At 35.8% G+C, this 22,379-nt stretch overlaps 1 protein-coding gene and 1 long non-coding RNA gene across 8 annotated transcripts; both read right to left on the bottom strand.

Moving 5' to 3' along the window:
* Window positions 1-3,158: 3,158 nt before the first annotated feature.
* On the bottom strand, window positions 3,159-5,268 carry LOC125656707 (uncharacterized; the record flags this gene model as incomplete). The annotated part of the gene is made up of 2 exons (XM_048887300.2): window positions 3,159-4,778; window positions 5,061-5,268. Coding segments are annotated over 2 exons (462 nt in total), but the record flags the coding sequence as incomplete, so codon positions are not given.
* Window positions 5,269-10,488: 5,220 nt separating this feature from the next.
* On the bottom strand, window positions 10,489-18,042 carry LOC125655937 (uncharacterized). 7 transcript variants are annotated; one of them, XR_008796649.1, is made up of 4 exons: window positions 17,802-18,024; window positions 16,866-17,010; window positions 14,542-14,818; window positions 10,489-11,244 (listed from the first exon to the last, which is right to left on the bottom strand). It is a non-coding gene; the product is annotated as an uncharacterized LOC125655937 (long non-coding RNA). The 7 variants fall into 7 exon arrangements; XR_008796653.1 differs by lacking the exon at window positions 16,866-17,010 and adding an exon at window positions 15,825-15,920 and having other exon boundaries at window positions 17,802-17,822; XR_008796650.1 differs by lacking the exon at window positions 17,802-18,024 and adding an exon at window positions 17,400-17,513.
* Window positions 18,043-22,379: the final 4,337 nt, after the last annotated feature.

The raw sequence follows: 22,379 nt of genomic DNA, 5'->3' as shown, positions 1-22,379 counted from the left end.
GCCTGTTTTTGTCATACTAGCTGCACTTTACGGCCCTTACAGTGTAAGTAATTTAGTGCAAATATCACGTTTCATCAGTTTAAGTAATTTTATTGCATAATTCATTCGATAAGTTACCAATGTTTACAACTGTGTATTCACGTGTGTGTACTTTCAGTTTGTTTTAAGATCAGACTTTAAATGTTTATTTGTTTCTTGTTTGTAGCTTTTACGGATTGTAATAAACCGTTATCTATCTGCTGAAACTTGTCATTTATCGAAGTGAGCGGCAGAATAATTACTTTGACCATTTCAAAATGACCACGAGTGACTTTTGTCTAAAAACGATTTGACTGTTACATTTTTATGTCATAAATGTTTAATATCTGTCCAAAACCTGCATCAATAAGGATTTACGCAAGGGATATGTTCTGAGTGAAATTGACCTTTCCGTAATAACCTTGGTCCAAAGGTTCCCTTCCCAAAGAATATTTCTGATCTATTATGATCAATTTCTATTAAAACGTTTAGGAGAGGGGGACTTTTATATCAAAATTGTTGAAATAAAGAACTTTTAAATATTGTGAGTGAACCTGGCTTTTTCATAATGACCTTCAGAGACCTTTGTACAAAAGTTCTTGTCTCAAGAAGCATGTGTGACTAATCATGAATTTCTCACGAACGGCTTAGAAGAGATGAGCTCGGACGGACGAACACACATGACAGCGACTATATGCTCCTTTGCAATTTTCGGAGATTATAAAGTTATATTCAAACTAGGGGACCGCGATTCTCAGTTCTGAATATGACAGTTCAAATTAGGAGATGAATATTGAGCGTTTGGCGACGTGCCCGAGTACTTACTGTCTATGACTTGTGGAGCTCGAAATCATGATATCCTGGTTACAAGACAAACGGTCTATCACTGACCTATCGCAGCCGGTGTCTGTGGTATGAAGATGTACGAAATATAAAATAGATATGTACATATGTAGTATTAGTTTTATACATTAAAACGTACAATGAAAAATATACATTAATGCATAAGTTATCACAAAAACAAACGCAGGAAATATTTTTTTTTACGTTTCAACATAAACCAATCACTGTTTGTTCTTTCGCCAAGTGTCCGGTAGTCATGGTCTTTGTGATATGACCTCACAAACGGAACTTCCGTGTCACGGTAGGCGTTGTCATGATAATGTACCTTGAATCCTACGGTTTTAAGTGCCATGCAGAGGTCAACCTTTATGGTACATCACAAAAGCTAGTGACATCTGAATACGAGTGAAAAATTCCGAATAGGACATAAAAACAGCATACAAGCAAAACGCATTTGAAGTTGAATTGACGTGATATCATGAACTTCTAGTCTTCAATAATATACACGGCCTAGGGGTTTCCAATTTGGTCGTTTGTTTTATGTTTCTTCAAGAATATGTCGCTCATACTAGGACGCCACCAGTTGTAAATGAATCACCAAAAATCAAGACCTATGTTTAGCACTCAAAAATGTAACATTGAGGGTTTTTACGTAATAACGCCTACTGCGAAACGGAGCCCTTCTTTTGAAGGTCACATCAAAAAGACCTGTGATTCTCACATCTAAATGCCGAACGTTTGGCCAATGTTTCCGTCATGTGTTTGACACAGCTATGGTAGGAGCAGGCTCGATCTCGTTTCTTCCTATTACATAGGACACTAAATTCTGATATAAAACGAAAATTATTTGCAATTTGTGCGTTATCAGAACCACAGCATACAGTTATTTCATACAGTGTAATATCAGGCCACCAACAGTTTTTACCTCAAGCTTAAAGACCCAATTCTAAGCCACCTCCCTTAAAAACTACCTGGACAAGGATAAAAAACATACTGCTTGTCAATCATATAATAGACAATTGCTCAGGCCCTGATTGACAGCTTTAACCCAGCGAGTCAACTGGGTATACGAGACCGGAATGTGTTGATAGCAATTAACGGCACGCGTATCAGCCCGTTTCATCTACCACAAAGATAACTTCTCTGATTTTTTTTAATTATGAGACGATAATTACCCGAGCTACGTATTTGTACATTAAAAATAAATCAGTCATAGCCATATTGTATCCCGACCAAAATGTCATATAAGATAACTGCAACTTTCAGAGGAGAAACTAGCGTTAATTCGTGCTTTATTTGCTCATAACGATTGGGAATGGGATCCGGAAAAAGAAGAGATTTCCGAAGCAACATCAGCCTCCATGCACCTTCTTAATCCTATCATTCCTCCTCTAGCATCATTGATAGAATGCCCGGATTGCCTCTGTCGGCCATGTGTTACGTCAAAGAACAACAGACAATCTTGGTTGCCCGATCGACCAAAACCGGCATCCCGAAAAAACAGTCATGGCAGAAAAAAAAATTATAAAAAATTCTGGACAATGCTTTGTCATCGAGGAACCGGAACGACGAGCAATATCAGGGGGGAAAATTCAGAGCCACACAAATGGATTTGAGACGAAAGCAGTTTGTGTGGCAGACTTACGAAAAACAAAGCAGGAAATCATGCCAAACTGTGTAGTTCGTCAAGTCAGAGAGTGATTGCCGAATGTAGATGGACAACATGGGAACATGATCAGCCATTTGTAACTGGAACGAGAATGTTGACAGACAGTCCACTGGAACTTATCAAAATCCGACCGGGAAAACGAAGAAAATCCTTGGACAAAGAACAATCCAGTACTGTGAGGACATCTGGAGACACTTTATCTACTCTTTGACAGTGTAACGTTATTGAAGATAATTTTATAACAAATTCCAATGGCTATAACGTCCTCAAACTAATATATACGTGAAATAAAATAGAATATGTCATATTTTTATACATGTATTCTTTATGAATTGAAGACGTATATATTTTTATTCCTCAAGCACGGACAAGTATATTTTTAACGCGTGCTGTCTTTGTGTATTTCTCTGAGTGCCATGGGATATAGCAATTAACACCTTGGTAGGCTCTAGCCACTCCAGGTAAATAACATCTGTTTAGAATAGGATCCGCCTACATTTTCACCGACCGTACGGTCATGCGATGGAATTTTAATGGTTAACTACCATTTTCATGAAATATGAAATGATTTATTCTTAAGAAATGTTTAATAAATCAAGTCATAACGAAAGCCACAACGGAAAGTCAGACAAACAGACGCCAATAATACATTGCTGTCTTCCTTTGAAAAATAACTACCTTCCTTTAGCTCGAATGGATTTTGAAACAACAAATAAAGAAACCAAAACCTGTCTGTATAGTGCTACAGTTATGCGTTCAAAAAATTGTAAGAACTTGTGTCATGTCGAAAGTTTTTTTTACATTTCAAGTGAAGGTCCGCTGTAGTATTCAACCTCGCAATATTCGTATAAGTGCCATTCTTTCACCATCAACTACCCTTGTAGAGAATATGAAAGTCTAAATCTATATTAAATACGTTTCAAACTTATCACAATGATTAAATAGTAGACTTAAAAGATTGAAAATCAATATTGACCGTAGTTTTTGGTCACCTAATTCTATATCAATTATGAATTCTTTTTATTGAAAACGTCGCAAGAAATTATATCAAAGTTAAAGTAGTGATGGAAAACAAATAAAGATACCGACTGATGCTACTTATGGTATATGAAAGGTGAAGATAACGAACAATGATCAATCTCATAACTCCTACAAGCAATACAAAATAGATAGTTTGGCAAACACGGACCCCTGGACACACCAGAGATGGGATCAGGAGCCTAGGAGGAGTAAATATCCCCTGTTGACCGGTCACACCCACCGTGAGCCCTATATCCTGATCCGGTAAACGGAGTTATCCGCAGTCAAAATCAGTGTGCCAAGAACGGCTTAACAATCGGTATGAAACACGTCAGACAGCATTTGACCCAATGATAGGTTGTATTGACGAACTCGATAGTTATAACGACCATAGGATTTGCGAAATGCTGACTTCAATCGAGACTTTTGAAACCCCTGTACCATTAACGTGTTTGTCAGTAGCTTACCTCGATTCAAAAACTGACTATAGGCAGAACAAGCTCTTGCATATTGAATCAGTTGATATATGTGCAGGTGATAATGGAATATTGCTACATAAATATGGGAAGTTGACGATGGAGAAGCTGAACTCATCCCGTTTGTCATACAGTTGAGTTGTCAGTTTGCCGTTAATGTTTACTTTCGCTAAAATATCTAAGTATGAAACAGAAGTGAACGACTCTGTGGTTTCCTTTTTTCGAGCTCACAGGGATATATCAAATAGACATATCCAAGAGTTCGTGTTTGCCCAATCGTTATATGCCAAACAAAACCCCCTATCAAATGAGGTAAATATTTTACCAAATATGCATGAAAGTTTGTATAAATGGGTACTTTTACATCAATTGTAACAACATCCAAGTATTTGTAGGATTTTTGTAAAATTTTGTTTTTCATTTACATGTATGTAATTATTCTAAGACTTTGATAGAATTTTGGACGGTGGTGGGATCGATCCAGTTGATTTCACAGTCTCACGCCACGATTCCAGCGATAACAACTTCCTCCAACACCATAGAATTTTTTCCGCCACTGGCGTGGAAGTTGCCTGTTATGTAGTTTGGTTTGACAATTTTCACGGTGACGAACATTCCATACAAGAGTTTCCCACACTTGATGACATGAACTCCTCCCGTCACACTAGGTCCCACGAACGTTCCACAAGTGGACATCTGAGCCCAGTAAGTGGTGATCCCAACCCTGGTTTCAACGTTATGCAGCCAATGACCTAAATAGAAATGATAGGTCATTTAGAAGGTGTACTAAATATATGAAAAAATTTGGACGTATCGTCACCTGTATGAGGTATGAGAATCATCACTGTTCGCTATCTGCACCTTTCATGTAAAATGTACCGAGATGAATGGTAACGTGTGTAACTATTGTGTTTTTCTACCCAAAAAGACGTGTACTTTCATCACTGTAATAAAGATGTTTGAATGAAAAAAAAAAAAACAAAAAAAAAAACAATTAAAGTTATAAAAAGCACTCTGTACTAATACGAGCTTACCGTTTTCATCGTTCCTGTTATAGAGTGTCATGCTCTTCACGATGCTTAGTCCTCCCAGTGTCACAGTCAACCACGGGTAAAGTTCATAACCGGTGTGAAATAATAGATTGGAATGCGTTCGTCCATCGATAGCATATTCCCATGCTACATTGTACCTTTGTAATAAGGAACTTCCAGAAACTGGCTTTCCAAGTGCTAAGTTCGTTACTGTAACATAAGAGAGTTACATATATTGTGACAATTGAGAATCCCTGTCATAATGATTTTGAGATTAAATATATAAAACAATTCGTTTATCTTAGGTTTTGATTTGCTTCAATAATTTTACGTCACTACGAATGAAAGGTGAAGATAACGAACAGTGATCAATCTCATAACTCCTATAAGCAATACAAAATAGATAGTTGGAAAAACACGGACCCCTAGACACACCAGAGGTGGGACAATGTGCATAGTGTCTGATACAAACTATCTAAATGAAGATATTCCAAGCATTAATTTATGATTACACAGCAGGGTTAAGGTGTCCGGAGCAAAGTTTTAAAAATGTACCTCGGTGCACTTCACACTATATGACGTCACAATATAAAAGTACGTCACGACGTACAGGTCTATAGTTGTATCGTGGGGAAAATATCATAATATTTTTTCGCAATTTACTGCCGTTATCTAGTGTTCAAGCTGTATATGTTGAAATCTGTTTGTCAGATGATTTTTTTTTTCAGTTTTCCCTGATAATATATAAGTCTCATTTTTATATATAGTGTGCACGAAAGACTGTAAAGTAATCTTTTATATTACTTTGTGACCTTGAAATTGCCCCCAATGTGTATTAGTCATTTGGAAGAAAGAAAACCAACGCATGTACATATCGATTCGGCGCAGGTGAAAGATGACGATCAATGCATATTCTTAAAGGTAACTAGTTGCAGATTTAGGATTTTGATACGGAAGGTATAATATTTTGCCTCTTTTAGATAAGATTTGGATGTGAATGTGGAAAATGCCCAAACTTTGAGTTGAGATTATGGAAATTGCTATATTTGAGCGGACATCGTACCGGTCCGTATCAATGTCGACATATCAAGCCCAAACTGCAAATGATTTGAGTGCATCTTTCACCTGTGCCGAAGTAATAAACAACTAAAAGTCTAGCGGATAAAAATAGCTCTACATCACTTGTATGACGACGTAACAGTTAAGTGAAGGATTTCCCCACGCGATACGATGTTTGTTTATGTATTGAAAAACGATTTTTACTAAAGATATGCGACGCTTGGAAGAATTTTACTTTAATATGAATATGCTGTTATTACTTGTTATTTTACTCGGGACACCTTACCCCGCTGTGTAGTAACTGAGAGGATAATTTGAATGTAACAAGGCGTTACATGGCGTATGAATACATTATGAAAGATATGAGAAAATTATGACATACATAGAGCTAGACATGTTGGATGTACGGGTAAGTGACGGGTGCAGAAAGAAATCAAACGTGTAACCCTAGTTTATCAAGAATGAGGCCTGGGTGAGTTGGACACTTCAAAAGGGCAAAATGACATTCTTCTTCAACAAAAAGTCCAACCAAGGTGTGCTGCAACCCCTGTAACACCTCCCTTCAATTCCGCCACTGCACAGGTAATAATATGAATACTACAAACCATTGTGACAAACTTTTCCACTGGCTAGATACGTTCCACTACACACACACGTCCCTCTGTCACAACCAGCGTTATCTGGACATTTAACGTTAGAGGAACAGCGGTCTCCCACTGATGGCTCTGGGAAATATAATGCATCAAAATATCACGGACGTTTTTTAAAACAAATAGCTACATTCGATTGTGGTCTGAATTAGTATCTTCATTCCCATCAAGTGCACCTTATTATGATAAAGAACATATTTGCATTCAAATTTTCAAAAGGCATTTAACCTATTGAAATTCCTTCAATTTACGAAGACAAAAATTATATTCTTTAAATGATCAATAATTATTGTAAACATCATTCTTATTACCATTCCGCCAAATTGCAACTACCTACTACATTAACCATTAGTAGGAAACAAAATTGTTTAATGTTAAGTAAGTACGAAGAAATGTTTTCCGTTAGAAAACGACAGAACTCAATTCAAATGCTTCAATTACAAAAAGTATGATGTAGATAGTGAATAGGGTCATGTTCCAAAAACGTAGTACACAAAGTGAGTTTCAAATTTTAATGGGACCCTTACCATACTTATATTAGTGACTCCCTATCAAGCGTTGTTCACTTGTCTATCTTTCATGGAAAGGATTTTATTTATTATAAATCTTGCATCGCTCGAACATAAGTAATGGCTGTAATAAAATTGACGTCGAGACTGGAAGAAGAGGACTTTGTAACCAAGTATTACAAAATACAATATGCCCTTAACTTTGACCTTTCAACTGAGACCAGGTAAATCACGTCTTGATCTTCTTCAATTGATATAATACTTAAATAATATTTGTAGACCGTGCATTGCAAGTTCATATAGTATACCCGTCTGATCGGATGTGCTTGATGAAGTTCGGTCTTTTATCATGAAAGTTGCAGATAACAAACATTGATCAATCTCATAACTCTAATAAGCAATACAAAATAGAGAGTTGGGCAAACACGAATCTCTGGATATACCAGAGGTAGGATCAGATGTCTAGGAGCGCGTCTACGTTAAGGCAGGTTATGGAAATCTTTACTGGGATAAAATCTGCGAAACAATGTGACGTCATAATTGAAATAAGTATATCACTGAGTATATATTAAATTCCTATTTTATTTTTTGTGTAAGTTTTATTTATGCTTAAAATAAACCATGCAGCTTTTAAGATCCAAAGAAATTTACAACGTTATACTGCATTCGTGCAAGTTCTGTCTGATCAATATGAAAGTAAACTGATGACGTTATGACTACACACCGAGTGACGTTGATACATGCAAGGGATTTGTTTATGTGTACCGTGCAAATATCAACAAAATGTGGAGTATTTGAAATATATAAACATGGGATATATGGAATATATATGTGAAACGCTGAGAATGTATTTATATTATGAAGGTATGTTGATGGCATTCATTGACAATTTTCATTAACGGGGAAAACATTCCATTTAGCATGTCGATCCGATTTTCTTCTGTCACACACTGAAATAAAACCGCAAAATTAGCACACTACTCCACATACTTTTAGAGACTTTTTATACACCATGTGAAAGGTCATAAACTAATGTACATGGCAATTACTGATAGAATCGTCTGTTAAAAAAATCTTTAAGAAACCTGCATAATATCAGTGCAAAATGTAAAACATGGGCTAGATGGTTTCGTGTTTAAATGTTCATTAATTATTTCTTGCTAAAAGTGGTAGGATTCTATTAGTAATTCTGATATATTATGGCTGTTTTACCGTCATTATCGCCAGTTAGATCAATATTTAGATCCAGGGGTAGTGTGCTACTTTTCCAATTTCTATTAAGGAACATCCGTGATATATGTATAACAGTCATGCAATGACCTCATATGGAAGCGCAGGTTTGCCATGTTCTTCTGATGCAAAATGTTCTCATGTAAACAACCAAAATAGTTTTTTAAGAGTTAGGAGCTCCCATTTTCTGTGTAGGACAGATTGCAAAAATTATGCAGTTTACGTGCATAATCGGAGCATGACCTGCCTTAACATACCCGCGTAAGCAATTCAAAATCATAGCAGGAAATGACATTTCTGTTGAATGAAAGGTGAAGATAACGAACAGTGATCAATCTCATAATTCCTATAAGCAATACAAAATAGATAGCTGGGCAAACACGGACCCCTGGATACACCAGAGGTGGGATTAGGTGCCTAGGAGGAGTAAGCATCCCCTGTTGACCTGTCACACCCTATATGTAAGCCCTATATATTGATCAGGTGAACGGAATCGTCCTTAGTCAAAATAATGTAGTTGATTGTAGACACTAGATTTAGTCAGTTATCCTAAAAAGAATGTACTGTTGTTTATTCATTAAATTACGAAATGTAGCTTCTTTATTCTGAGGAAGAAACGTGTTCTTCTAAAAAGTTGACATTACATATTGTCCGTGTCTCTGGATCATTTTATATGAATCTAATTTTTACAGTTCATCTACCAAAATCAAAATTGAGGGTTGTAAGACAACATACCATCAGGGAGAAAATACATCCATCCTGTTTCATCTTCGGTCATATTAGATATATCACATGATCCATGGATACGGCACTTCCTTAGTTGGGTATTAAAGCCAAAACATGCACAAAGTTCGCTACATTTAGCGGAACACTCAATGAGGGATTCCGAATGATATTTTGTCACGAGGCTGATATTCGACACTCTGTTGTGAAGTGAAGGTTCCATCTTGTAGTGTTTGGATATGATGTCTGCTTTTGACAAAATACACAAAATAAAGTACAGTAAACAGCGAATGCATAGAGTTATGTCTTTCATTTTGTTGGTCAGAGACCCAGCACAATTATCAGTTAGCAGTATAGACGAAATCTAGTAATGATCAGATATGATCAGCAGCTGCTGTCTAACTTACAGTCGCTCTTTAAATATGGAGCCCGATAGGTATTTTGCGAAACGAAACGGAACGGAACGTAACCGGGAGTGGGGTACATTGAGGGGAATCCGCTATGATATGTAAAGGTTGCAAAATAGGATTCCGGCTTTAAATGTTCTAGATTTTGTATAAAATTGTGGTCACTCATATCGACTTTTCTTGTGCTTTGATATCTTTAGATACTTTGTAAACTGAAATATGTTGGTCAAATCTTCTTGAGATTCGGTGCTAAGAGAAGAATTCAGCAAGTTTCTTAGTACATGTATCACACAAGTAATTAAAGTGTTTGTTGCTTCTGGTTAACTTATAACCCTTCTGTACTTTTCATCCTTTAGTCAAAATTATCAGTATTTATCTTCATTATGATGAAAAATGCAGTTTCCACAAGGCTGAAACACTGCGGAAACACTGCGGAAACTTAGGTATACATAAGGTTTCTGCCAAGTTTCCGCTTGGAAACTTCAAGTTTCAGCAAGATTCTGCACTCCGGAAACTTAGGGTGTCCACGAATCCATATGGTTTCCACAACGGAAACTTGCTGAAACCTCAAGTTTCCGCGAGTTTACGCAGCCATAAACCACTGACATACATATGGTTTATCATCAGTTTCCGCAGGCGTAAACCATCAACATCCATATATGGTTTATCATACGTTTACGCATACATAAACTATATTGGTTTATATATGGTTTACGTCAAGTTTCCACAAAGTTTACATCAAGTTTCCGCATGTATAAGCTACTGATATGCAAATGGTTTCTGCATACATGCATTTGATATCAAGTTTCCAACTTGATGCTCAAAGACCTTCTACTGTACAGAGAATACAAGCCACAATTTGACAGTTTTATTCATTCTTAAATATTATAATATTCACACAAATGAACTTGATGTAATAATACTGATACACTAGTACTAAAGCAGAACAAATCTGTATAAATATATCAAGGTAACTCCATGCTTGCAATATTCTCTGATAAAAGTATCAAAAATGCATTTATTTCAATTTAAGTTAAAATTAATAAATTATGAAATGAAATATATAGGTCATCTCACTTTTTAAGATGCTAGACATACTTAAACAGTGTCAATTATAAACATCCAAAAAATTGCAATTCTCCTTCAACAGCATTATTAAAATTTCATAAAACTGGTTATAATGGTATAAAAGTATTAATTGTGACCTTGAGCCTTTGGCTCAGGTGAGCTAGAAATGAGGAAATTAAATATAACTATTAACAGTAATAGCATCATTTATAAGTAGAGGAAACGGCCCACTCTTGAATGCTCCTAGGTGGTGGGGTCATAGTCATTTCCGTTCTACTTCTAATGGCCTTGGCTTTTTGTCTATTTGATTGAAGTTGCAAAGATTCAGCATACTCTCTGTCCAGGTCGCACTTAACATTACGCAGCAGGGATGACTCCCATATAAATGGTAAGACCTTCCTCTGGGTGGCTTCCTCATCATCCGTTACTTCTGGAGACGTTGCCTCCTTAGTCAGCACCTTTTTAATCTTTTTTTTTTTTTTTTGTCCTTGGTCGAGAAATGGGAATTTCTCTCCAGCTGGGCCTTTCGACTCTTTAGTTTCTGTAAAAAGATGTGCAATGAATTATAACAATACTTATGGTGAACTTATACTAGCAATATTCGTATATAGGATACTTCTACATAGAATCCAAAGAAATGTCATTCTAGCACTCAGTATCTTGTTTAACACATCATGTGTACTAACACTTCTTTTTATACAGTAAATTTCATATTATATCTGACTGTCCTTTACACAAACCTAATTTCTATGAAAATAAATTGTTATATAATTCTCAATTGGGATCTTTAAAGATGTTCCCCAAACATCAATGAGTACAGAATCCAAAAATTTCAAAACTATTAATTCAAATCCAAACAAGAGATGTTTGTAAAACATATATGCCCCCATGGTGCAAAATTGAAAAGGGTTATACACATGCATCATATAATTTTATAGTAGTATCACCAATTAAAAATATTGAGAAGACAATATCTTCCTATGTCAGGAGTGGATTGACCATGTGACCTAAAAATCAATATGGGTCATCTACTCATTATGCTTTGCCAGTGTACCAAGTTTAGTGTCAATCAATCAAATAATTCTTAAAGTATAGGAGACAATATATTACTATGTACAGTTTAACCCTTGACCTTTGACCTTAAAATCATTAGGGGTCATCTTCTCCTTATGCTTTACCAGTGTGCCAAGTTTGATGTATGTCAAGCAAAGGGTTCTCAAGATATTGAGTGGTCAGTATTGTCTATGTCCAGTTTGACCTTTGACCATGTGACCTCAAAATCACTAAGGGTCATTTATCTTAAGATGTACCAGTGTAGCAAGTTTGATGTCTGTCAAGCAAAGGGTTCTCAAGATATTGAGTGGTCAGTATCTTCCTATTTCCAGTTTGACCTTTGACCATGTGATTTCGAAATCACTACAGGTCATCTACTTCTTAAGATGTACCAATGTACCAAGTTTGATGTCTGTCAAGCAAAGAGTTCTCAAGATATTGAGTGGTCAGTATCTTCCTATGTCCAGTTTGACCTTTGACCATGTCACCTCAAAATCACTAAGGGTCATCTTCATTTTAGGATGTACCGGTGTACTAAGTTTGATGTCTGTCAAACAAACGATTTTCAAGATATTGAGTAGAAGGTGTATTCCTGTGTCCAGTTTGACACTTGATCTTTGACCATGCTACATCAAAATCAATGGAGGTCACTTACTCCTTACAATGTACTTGAGCACCAAGTTTGATGTACAACGGACTGAGATAAAATTCAAACTAGATTTGTAACTTGTTATGGCAAAGCAATGTACTAAATATCAAATGTATATCTGTAAGAACAGAGCAAAAAGTGCTTAAAACTGATCTGACAGACAGACGGACGGAGTGCAAACCTAAAGTCCCTTTCCATTTTGTCGGTAGGGGACTAAACACAACCTCTAAGAAATCGTATCATAGTGCTTTGTAAAAGAGAGGTGACTTTGATTTAAAATGCTCAATTTGTTTGAAAAATGCAAACATTAGAAAATATATGTATGGCCTTGACCTTTGACCCTAAATTCAAGGTCAAAAGAGTAAGAACCAGAATTAAGAAAACCTAAACTGAGTATATGTAATAGTATCAAAGATATTCAAGTCAAAACATAAAATTAATGGGATGGTAACTGGAGTTGACAAGAATTCAAGGTCACAAAACATCTACTGTATTTGAGAAAAGCTAGCGCTCAAACAAAAAAAATGCAGACATTCAAGGACAATAACCAGGTTTAAGGGTCTTCAGATCCCTTTGATTGATCTCTCACTGGATTTTTTTTTAAGTGAATTCATGAGTAAATGTTTTGTGTCTCTGTATCTTTCGATTTAGTAACTAAGAATAGCAATAACAGTTTTTTTTAAAGCAAGTCAGTGTTTAGCAAATGTTTGATGTTCATAGAATTTAAAGTTAGAGAAAAGTAATAAAAACAAGGATCAGATTCAAAATTCAAGTATGTAGGTTGATATCTGATTATTTCTCAAAAAGCATTGTATTATGAACTAACAAGAGGCCCATGGGCCACATCGCTCACCTGAGTCACCTTGGCCCATATTTGAAGACTTTCCATATATATTTGCATGTAAAACCTTAGTTCCAATTATGGCCCCAACTACCCCTGGAGGCTACAATTTTTGCAAACTTGAATCTACACTACGTCAGAAAGCCTTCATGTAAATGTCAACTTCTTTGGCCCAATGGTTCTTGAGAAGAAGATTTTTAAAGATTTTTCCTATATTTGTATGTAAAACTTTGACCCTCCCCGACTTGTGGCCCCATCTTACCCCCGGGGGCCATGATTTGAACAAACTTGAATCTGCACCATGTCAGAAAGTTTTCTTGTAAATATCAGCTTTTCTGACTCAGTGGTTATTGAGAAGAAGATTTTAACTATATATTTATATGTAAAACTTTGATTCCCAATTGTGGCCCCATCCAACCCCTGGGGCCCATGATTTGAACAAAGTTGAATCTGCACTATGTCAGAAAGTTTTCATGTAAAAATCAGCTTTTCTGGCTCAGTGGTTCTTGAGAAGAAGATTTTTAAAGATTTTTCCTATATATTTGTATGTAAAACTTTGATCCCCTATTGTGGCCCCATTCAACCCCCGGGGCCCATGATTTGAACAAACTTGAATCTGCATTATGTCAGGAAGCTTTCATGTAAATCTCAGCTTTTCTGGCTTAGTGGTTCTTGAGAAGAAGATTTTTAAAGTTTTTCCCTATATATTTGTATGTAAAACTTTGATCCCCCCTTGTGGCCCCATCCTATCCCCGGGGGCCATGATTTGAACAAACGTGAATCTGCGATATGTCAGGAAGCTTTCAGGTAAATTTCAGCTCTTCTGGCCCAGTGGTTCATGAGAAGAAGATTTTTAAATGACCCCACCCTATTTTTGCATTTTTTGTATTATCTCCCGTTTGAAAGGGACATGACCCTTCATTTGAACAAACTGGAAAGCCCTTCACCCAAGGATGCTTTTGGCCAAGTTTGGTTGAAATTGGCCCAGTGCTTCTGGAGAAGAAGTCGAAAATGTGAAAAGTTTACAGATGGACGACGGACAAAATGTGATCAGAAAAGCTCACTTGAACCTTCGGTTCAGGTGAGCTATAAAGTGTTTCAATATGTCTTAAAGAGTGATAGCATTTTGATGGTAAGAAAAAATAATAAACAGAACAATATCAATATGACTTTCAACAGAAAAATGGAAAGCTCTAAATACATGGACCCCAATGCTCATTACAATTGTTCCATTTTCTTGTCATAGTGACTATCCTTCAACTGTTCAGTAATGAATCCTTAAATGGTATGCTCACATAAAACTGGTATCCTAGCTTCTTACTTCTGTGGTGCTTTTAACATGTTTAATCAAAATGGTCTTCTGACACCAAAACTTGAGTCAATATGGTCCTTGTCCAGATCCGTCTTGTTGCTTCCTAGATAAATAGACTACCACTTTACTGAATCAAGATGGACTTGTGACAGGAGGAGTGTTCATCCATTGTAACACTGAAAGTTGGTTCCATTCTCATGGGCTCTCTTTCATATCATATGGGGAGTCAGTCATGGAATGCATCTTCTGCTCATCTAGTTCTAAAAAAAACAGTAAACAAAAATTAATCCTATGTAACATATGGTATATCAAGACTGAGTAGACACATCGTTACTTTGCTCAATTTTGTCTTCACTTTGCCAGTGGCTGATATAAAAACGCACACACATTGAGACCAAAAATAAATAAGAGGCCATTGGGCCACATAGCTCACCTAAGTCACCTTGGCTCATATTTTAAGATTTTTCCTATTCGCATGTAAAACTTTGATCACTATTGTGGCCCCAACCTACTCCCAGGGGCCCTGATTTTTACAAAATTGAATCTGCACTATGTCATGAAGTTTTCATGTAAATGTAAACTTCCCTGGCAAGTGATTTTTAATGATTTTCCCTATATATTTGTATGCAAGATTTTGATCCCCTACTGTGGCTCCATCTTACCCCCGGGGACAATGATTTTTACAAACTTGAATCTGTGCCAGACAGCCTTGATGTAAATTCCCACTTTCCTGGCCCAGTAATTATTAAGAAGATTTTCCCTATATATTTGTATGTAAAATTTCAATCCCCTAATGTTGCCTCATCTTACCCCCCCCCCCCCCCCCCCCATGGGGCCATGATTTTAACAAATTTAAATCTGCACTAAGTCAGGAAGCTTTCATGTAAATTTCAGCTCTTCTGGCCAAGTGGTTCTTGAGAAGATTTTTAAATGACCCCACCCTATTTTTTGCATTTTTGTGATTATTTCCCCTTTGAAGGGGACATGACCCTTCATTTGAACAAACTTGAAAGCCCTTCACCCAAGGATGTAAAAATGTAAAGAGTTTACAGATGGACAGATGAAGGACAACAGTCGATCAGAAAAGCTCACTTGAGCTTTCAGTTCAGGTGAGCTAATAAAAGAAATAGTGGTATAAGATTTGACATAATATATATATATATACACACAAGCACATGAAGATAAGCAAATCCATTACTTATTATCATATAATAATTCTATTATGTTGTAGATGTATTTATAACTAGAATAAACCTTACAAGTTACCTAAAATGCCTCAAAACCCTGGAGCCCTATCCCCCCTTTAACAAATCCTGAATCCACCACTGCATGCATTTACATGTACAAGATCACTTCAGGATTCTAAAATAGCAAATTTTATTGCTGGTAGTGTTTTTGGTACAGTAATTTTAATTAGATTTATTTTGTGTACATGTGACATTGTTTATAAATGCATATATGTGTTTATCTATATGCACATGATTACATAAAAAACTAGCAGACATCTGACAATTTCAAAGAAAATTATATAATACAGGACACATTATTTGACTAGAGGCCACCAAGATCATTATGACTATATACACCAGTTTATGTGTTAGAGTTCAGAACTACTACCTTTCTAGTGGTCTAACTCAATGCATTCGAGTACCTAAATTCATCAGTATAGTTAGACAATAGCAAGTGAGTAGATTAATTAATATCCAGGGTCACCAAAAAATGTAGGTTGGGTGGTGGATTGTATTTTTATGAGAAAAGACATTGATGACAAAAGTTATTTTTGTCAACAGATGGGTGTCAATTAAGAAGGAATGCTACACCAGAAAAATTTGATGAGGATGAAAATGGAGGATATGTACATTTTGAAATTGAAAACTTTTAAATTTACTTTCTTTAGTCAAAAAATGTTGTTTTAGTAAAAAGTAATCGAGGAAAAAAAAATTAAAACCCCTGATATTTACCGTGCCAGGAAAACGTCAGAACCGGCTCCATTACGTAAACTGGAAATTCACCGCCTCCTTTTGGAGGCGGCATTCTCGGGCCGATTTTAAATACTTTGGAGTCGAATTCAATGTTAAACTCATAATTAATCAATAAAACGATTCCAGTTTACGTAATGGTGCTGGTTCTGACATTTTCCTGGCACAGTAAATATCAAAAGCCAGGAAAACGTCAAATATTTCGGATTAATACAAACTATATGTATAAATTACGGGTGATTTCAACGTCATAATATCATATGAATAATAAGGGGCCTCCGTGGCCGAGTGGTTAGAGCATCGAGCTCAAAATCACGCGGCCTCTCACCTCTGTTGGCGAGGGTTCCAATCCCACTCATGCCGTTAAGTGAGAAAGTTTCCCAGTTTACTTTCGGAAGGTTGATGGTCTCTTCCCAGGTACATTGTATCTGGGTTCTCTCTTCCACCAATAAAAACTGGGCGCCACCATATAACTGAAAAATTGTTGAGTGTGGCGGAAAACATCAATCAATCAATCAATCATATGAATAATATCTTTGCACATGTTCTATACTGAAAATTTGAAATTGCTACAATACCAAAGAGAAAAATATATCATATGACAGAAAATTTTAAACAAATTTGTATACAGCTTAGAACTTGATAGCCTTGGTCAATACAGCTAAAATATTGCAACATTTTCCCAATGATATGAATATATAGCCCTGTGCGTTGTGCCTTACTTTTTCATTGTGACATTGTATGGTGTGAAGTGCATTGCTCAACTTGAAGGTAGATTTATGTACAGCACTGAGACTTTTGGAGGGATTAGCCTTAACTTAGTTGTGTAGCAGTGAGGGTTCGTTATCGTGCCAATACCTACCGTGATATGGGGCCTTTGGTTTTAACATCATGCCTAAAACACCTGTGCCTTTCACTTCTAATGCTGAGGGATTGGCACAGGATTTACTTCTCATCTTTAATTTGATGCTGCACCATAATTGAGAATAGAAACTATTTCTAGGACTAAAAAATTCCGATGGTTAACTGGAAATAGTTTGTAGATATTTGTATGGCTAATATGCAATAGTCGTAATATCATTTGGTCCCTACATACATCACTGTATACAGTATTATACGTAATAAACACCCCCCCCCCCCCACTAAATTTCTCAAAGACTACAATGCAAAACCATTTCAAATTTCACATAAACTAGATCTATATAAGGACCTTGTAATCACAACACAAAATCAAACGTTAAATGTAAAACCTTTCACCACTTACTGGAACATTCCACCATTGTATAGATCTAAGGCATACTGAATGCTTGGAGTTTGTCCTTGCATTTCGTATTTCCTTATCATTAGAATGAATATTCCTGCATCGACCTGTTCATCCTTTAATCCATAGATTTATCGTTTAGAAGGCCACACACAACATATGCACTACCCCATGCAAATGCAATGATGAATCCGCAACATCGTGAATAAAAACGTTTCAAGTCAACACCGGAAATACCTATAATGATTTATAGAGAGAAAGAATAGGTTAGATAACGTCCTGTTTCCGAATCGGGACAGGATATTTTTTAATATTTTTTTTTGTATTCAAAATTCTAAAAGGTGAATATCAAGCATGTTTTGATGTGGTCTGTTGTGATTATGAAATGAATATTAAATATCATTGCTCTTTTATGAGAAAATGAAAATTTGTATAGTCAGAAATATATATATTATTACTACAGTAACTTGATCCGAAGAGTCGGATCACGTCGAGTTGACAGGCGTGGATCATCAGATCACACGAGACGCGAAGCGTCGAGTTTGATCTGATGATCCGCGCCTGTCAACGAGACGTGATCCGACTCTCCGGATCAAGTTACTGTAGTAATGATACATTTATTATATACCCCCTTCTGCCTTTTAAATTCACATTTATAAGATACTAAATGCAATCCAAATTATCAAAAACACAGACATACCATGAAATTATGTTTTGTGTACGCAGTTTCGTTTGTGACGCGGTCAACATTTTCCGCAAATAACGTTGCGTTGATGCATTGTGACGTCATTGTGACGGCATCAGTTTCAGAGGATACTGATACGGAATCAGAAAACCACAGTGTGGTGATCCGGAAAACCGGATCACACGCTGTAAAATCCACAGTATCAACGAACGATACATTGATGGGTATATAATAAATATATATTATTACTACAGTAACTTGATCCGAAGAGTCGGATCACGTCGAGTTGACAGGCGCAGATCATCAGATCACACGAGACACGAAGCGTCGAGTTTGATCTGATGATCCGCGCCTGTCAACGAGACGTGATCCAACTCTTCGGATCAAGTTACTGTAGTAATGATAAATTTATTATATACCCCCTTGTGCATTTTAAATCCACATTTATTAGATAATAAATGTAATCCAAATGATCAAAAACACAGACATTTGTATACGCAGGTTCGTTTGTGACGCGGTCAACATTTTCCACAAATAACGTTGCGTTGTTGCATTGTGACGTCATTGTGACGGCATCAGTTTCAGAGGATACTGATACGGAATCAGAAAACCACAGTGTGGTGATCCGGAAAACCGGATCACACGCTGTGAAATCCACAGTATCAACGAACGATACATTGATGGGTATATAATAAAACATGATATCCCGTCAAAAATCGTTTAAATGAGACGGCAATTGCCAGTATTGGGTATGGACAGACTCATACTAAAATATTCAGTGAGGATGCATAATGGAAGATTGTTTTAAAAAGTTCCAGAAATTTTTACTCAATACCCTCTAAAAGACATACCTGAATGATGCCCAACAACAGTAGACGTCTCCTATTCTCAGAAAAATCTTTGGATCTTCCATTCAATCAAAACATGACATGGTTCCATTTGAGTCACGCTAGGTTTTCTCTCACAAATAACAATCAATTTTGCCCGCCGAATATTACAACCAATCAGCGATCAGGAGAGGATTTATGGGAAAACATACTTTTATAGATATATAATTTATTTTGTGTGTAAATTGTGTCACAAACGTCTGAATTTAAAAAATCATGCATGTGTTAAATTTCTGCATCGTTTTTCTATATCATAGGATTTTTTTAAATAGCGTCCCTGCGACTCTAAGTTCAAAATGGCCGCCCTTTGTTTACAATTTTAAATGTAAATAATCTGTAGTGTGCTTTATGTTGTATTATAATGAAAAGTTTACGTTTATTAGAGGTCTAAAAATCATGAAATAAACTCAATACCGGTGCAGCATACAGTCACACAAACTTTCTTCTGCATCTTTATGGGGTATTATAAGGTGCCCCTCTTCTGCCCGACTTTTCTCTGTTCTCACAATATGAGCTATAAAGCAATGGTATATACAAGACTGGACATTCTGCATGTGAGATAACCAAATACATGGAAATGTTTTGAAGAATGAACTGCTTTTTTCTTAGCAACACATTAATTTCTCCTCGCAATTGTCAAGAATATTTGTAAACACATGTACATGTACGTGTGCCCCTCAGCCATCTACTTTCATTTAAAGTGGTTTCTTAACTACTGGAGTCTCAATTTTTACTGAACTAAACCGTTGAAATCCTTAGATGATAGATGAAACACAGGAACTACATACTAAATTCAAGTAATTGCTTAAGTTTCTTTTTCTATAATTAATATCTCAGTCGGGATGCATGTCAGTAAAAATAAAATATTGATTCTACAAATGTATAATAAAAATCAACAGTTAGACATTCAAAATTTGATTTGCTTGTAGTAAAACAATATATATTTTCTTGTAAATATCAAAATAGTCCGCAAGTACATATATCTGCGATTAGAAAAATAGTTACGAACAGAATTGTGGTTGAGAAGTACTTGCTGCTAAGAAACTGTAGACATGATGATTATGAAATTCACTGGCAGAGAATATGTGAAAACTCATATGCATGATCAGTATATACATGTAGGTCTATAGGTACTTTTTCATCAAATACGATTGTGTTTCTTTTTTCTTTCTTTTCTTTTTGTGTGTTGTTTGGTTTGATCAATAGATACATTGTAAATTATATCTAGATCTACATGTACATGTATTATAGTTATCAAAATATGTTACCAAGAAAATAATACTTATGTAGCTCTCTCTCTCTCTCTCTCTCTCTCTCTCTCTCTCTCTCTCTCTCTCTCTCTCTCTCTCTCTCTCTCGCTCTCTCTCTCTCTCTGAAAAAGAAGTTTACATCATATATATGCTTACACAAAAGAATAAGATGAATATGAAATGTAGACAGTATACCTTATGTTATTGAGTTCGTATTTCAAAATGAATATGTGTGAAAATATCCATGTAACCTATTTCCCATATGTATCATGCAACAGTGATATATGCATGAAGTGAAAAATTCGTAAATAATTTTTTTTAAAATCAACAGTACACATTTGAGAGCTTCTAAGTTTGCACGATTATTGTATGCTTATATCATGTTCATTTGTATGATATCACTTCCAAAGTGCATGGATATATATGTTTTAGGGTTATAATAATATAGAGATGGTGAAGATATTATCTAATTAAATTTGCTTTAATTTACTACCAATACCCGAGTTCTTGATCGAGTTGTGTAGAATACATCCCCATAGAACTTATTGTCGAAATAATGCACACCGAATTGTATTGTTGAGTAGATGCAGATTTTGCAAATGTTGTAGGTTTAGATTCAAACTTCTAAATAACAGTAAATAGACTTTCAGGTTACAATATGTACTCTCAGGAACTTAAATTGAGAAGTGTTCATCAGTGCATGTTTGTATTAGAATGCTGAATTCATTTCTAATGTGTGAAACTTTGCATGGTTTCAAACTGCACTGCATTAAATTCATATTATAAAATATAAGATATGCTGATTCCAAAATTAACTAGTCCTGAATTTTGTGAACAAGTACTATATGCGACAAATATTCGCATACAGTTTAGTGCCCAAATGTTACAAGCATGCGAGGTAATCGAACACAAATACATCTAGGAATGTAAGTAAGTAAGTAAGTAAATTATTTATTATAGTGAAATGTGTTATATATTAAACAGAATAATAGGAATTTAGGAATTTAAACACCCGGCCCATCGGGCCTATATGTCACTTTTAACAGAACCCCCACCCCCCACCCCACACACACACACACACATTAAATAATAAATACAGTGGTACATGTATTACACATGACTTATACTATTATGGTATATGATAGACTGTCTGTAGGTGTATGCGGAGAACAGGAATTTTGCAGTTTGTCTTGGGAAATTTAATAATAGAAATTTTGTTTTGTCTAAATCTGACACATTGATCACAGTGGGGTTAAATCCGATACTGGTAAAAAAGATTACTCTAAGATTTGAATAAGAGAAACAATGAAGTAAAATGTGACATTCATCTTCTACACTATCTGAAGAACATAAAGTACACAGTCTATCCGATAACGTCTCCCCCTTATACCGTCCTGTTTCAATTCTTATAGGTAAGACACCACATCTGAACTAGGCAAGTATAGAACGATGACTTTTTGGAATATCCATTATTACATATTTCTTTGTTTGAAAATCACTCATATTTTTACGGTCGGTAGGTTCTAAGTTTTGGAACGTTATGGACCTCTTCATTCCAGCCATTCATAAAATCCAGACGAAGTTTTTCTTCCACTGTGTTCACGTTACAGACCATACGATTTAGGAAATCTACTGTCATATCAAGAGATTCAAAAAGGAATTTGACTGTATTTGACCAATTTATGTTGTGTGATTATTCCATATCCCACATGAAATTTTTTTTTTGTAAGCCTGTCGTCCGGCATTGTAACGAGTCGAT

This window comes from Ostrea edulis, chromosome 7 (genome assembly GCF_947568905.1).
Source record: "Ostrea edulis chromosome 7, xbOstEdul1.1, whole genome shotgun sequence".
Classification (NCBI taxonomy): Eukaryota; Metazoa; Mollusca; class Bivalvia; order Ostreida; family Ostreidae; genus Ostrea; species Ostrea edulis.
Note: the sequence above shows the minus strand (reverse complement) of the source record. Positions and strands in the feature narration are given on the sequence as shown.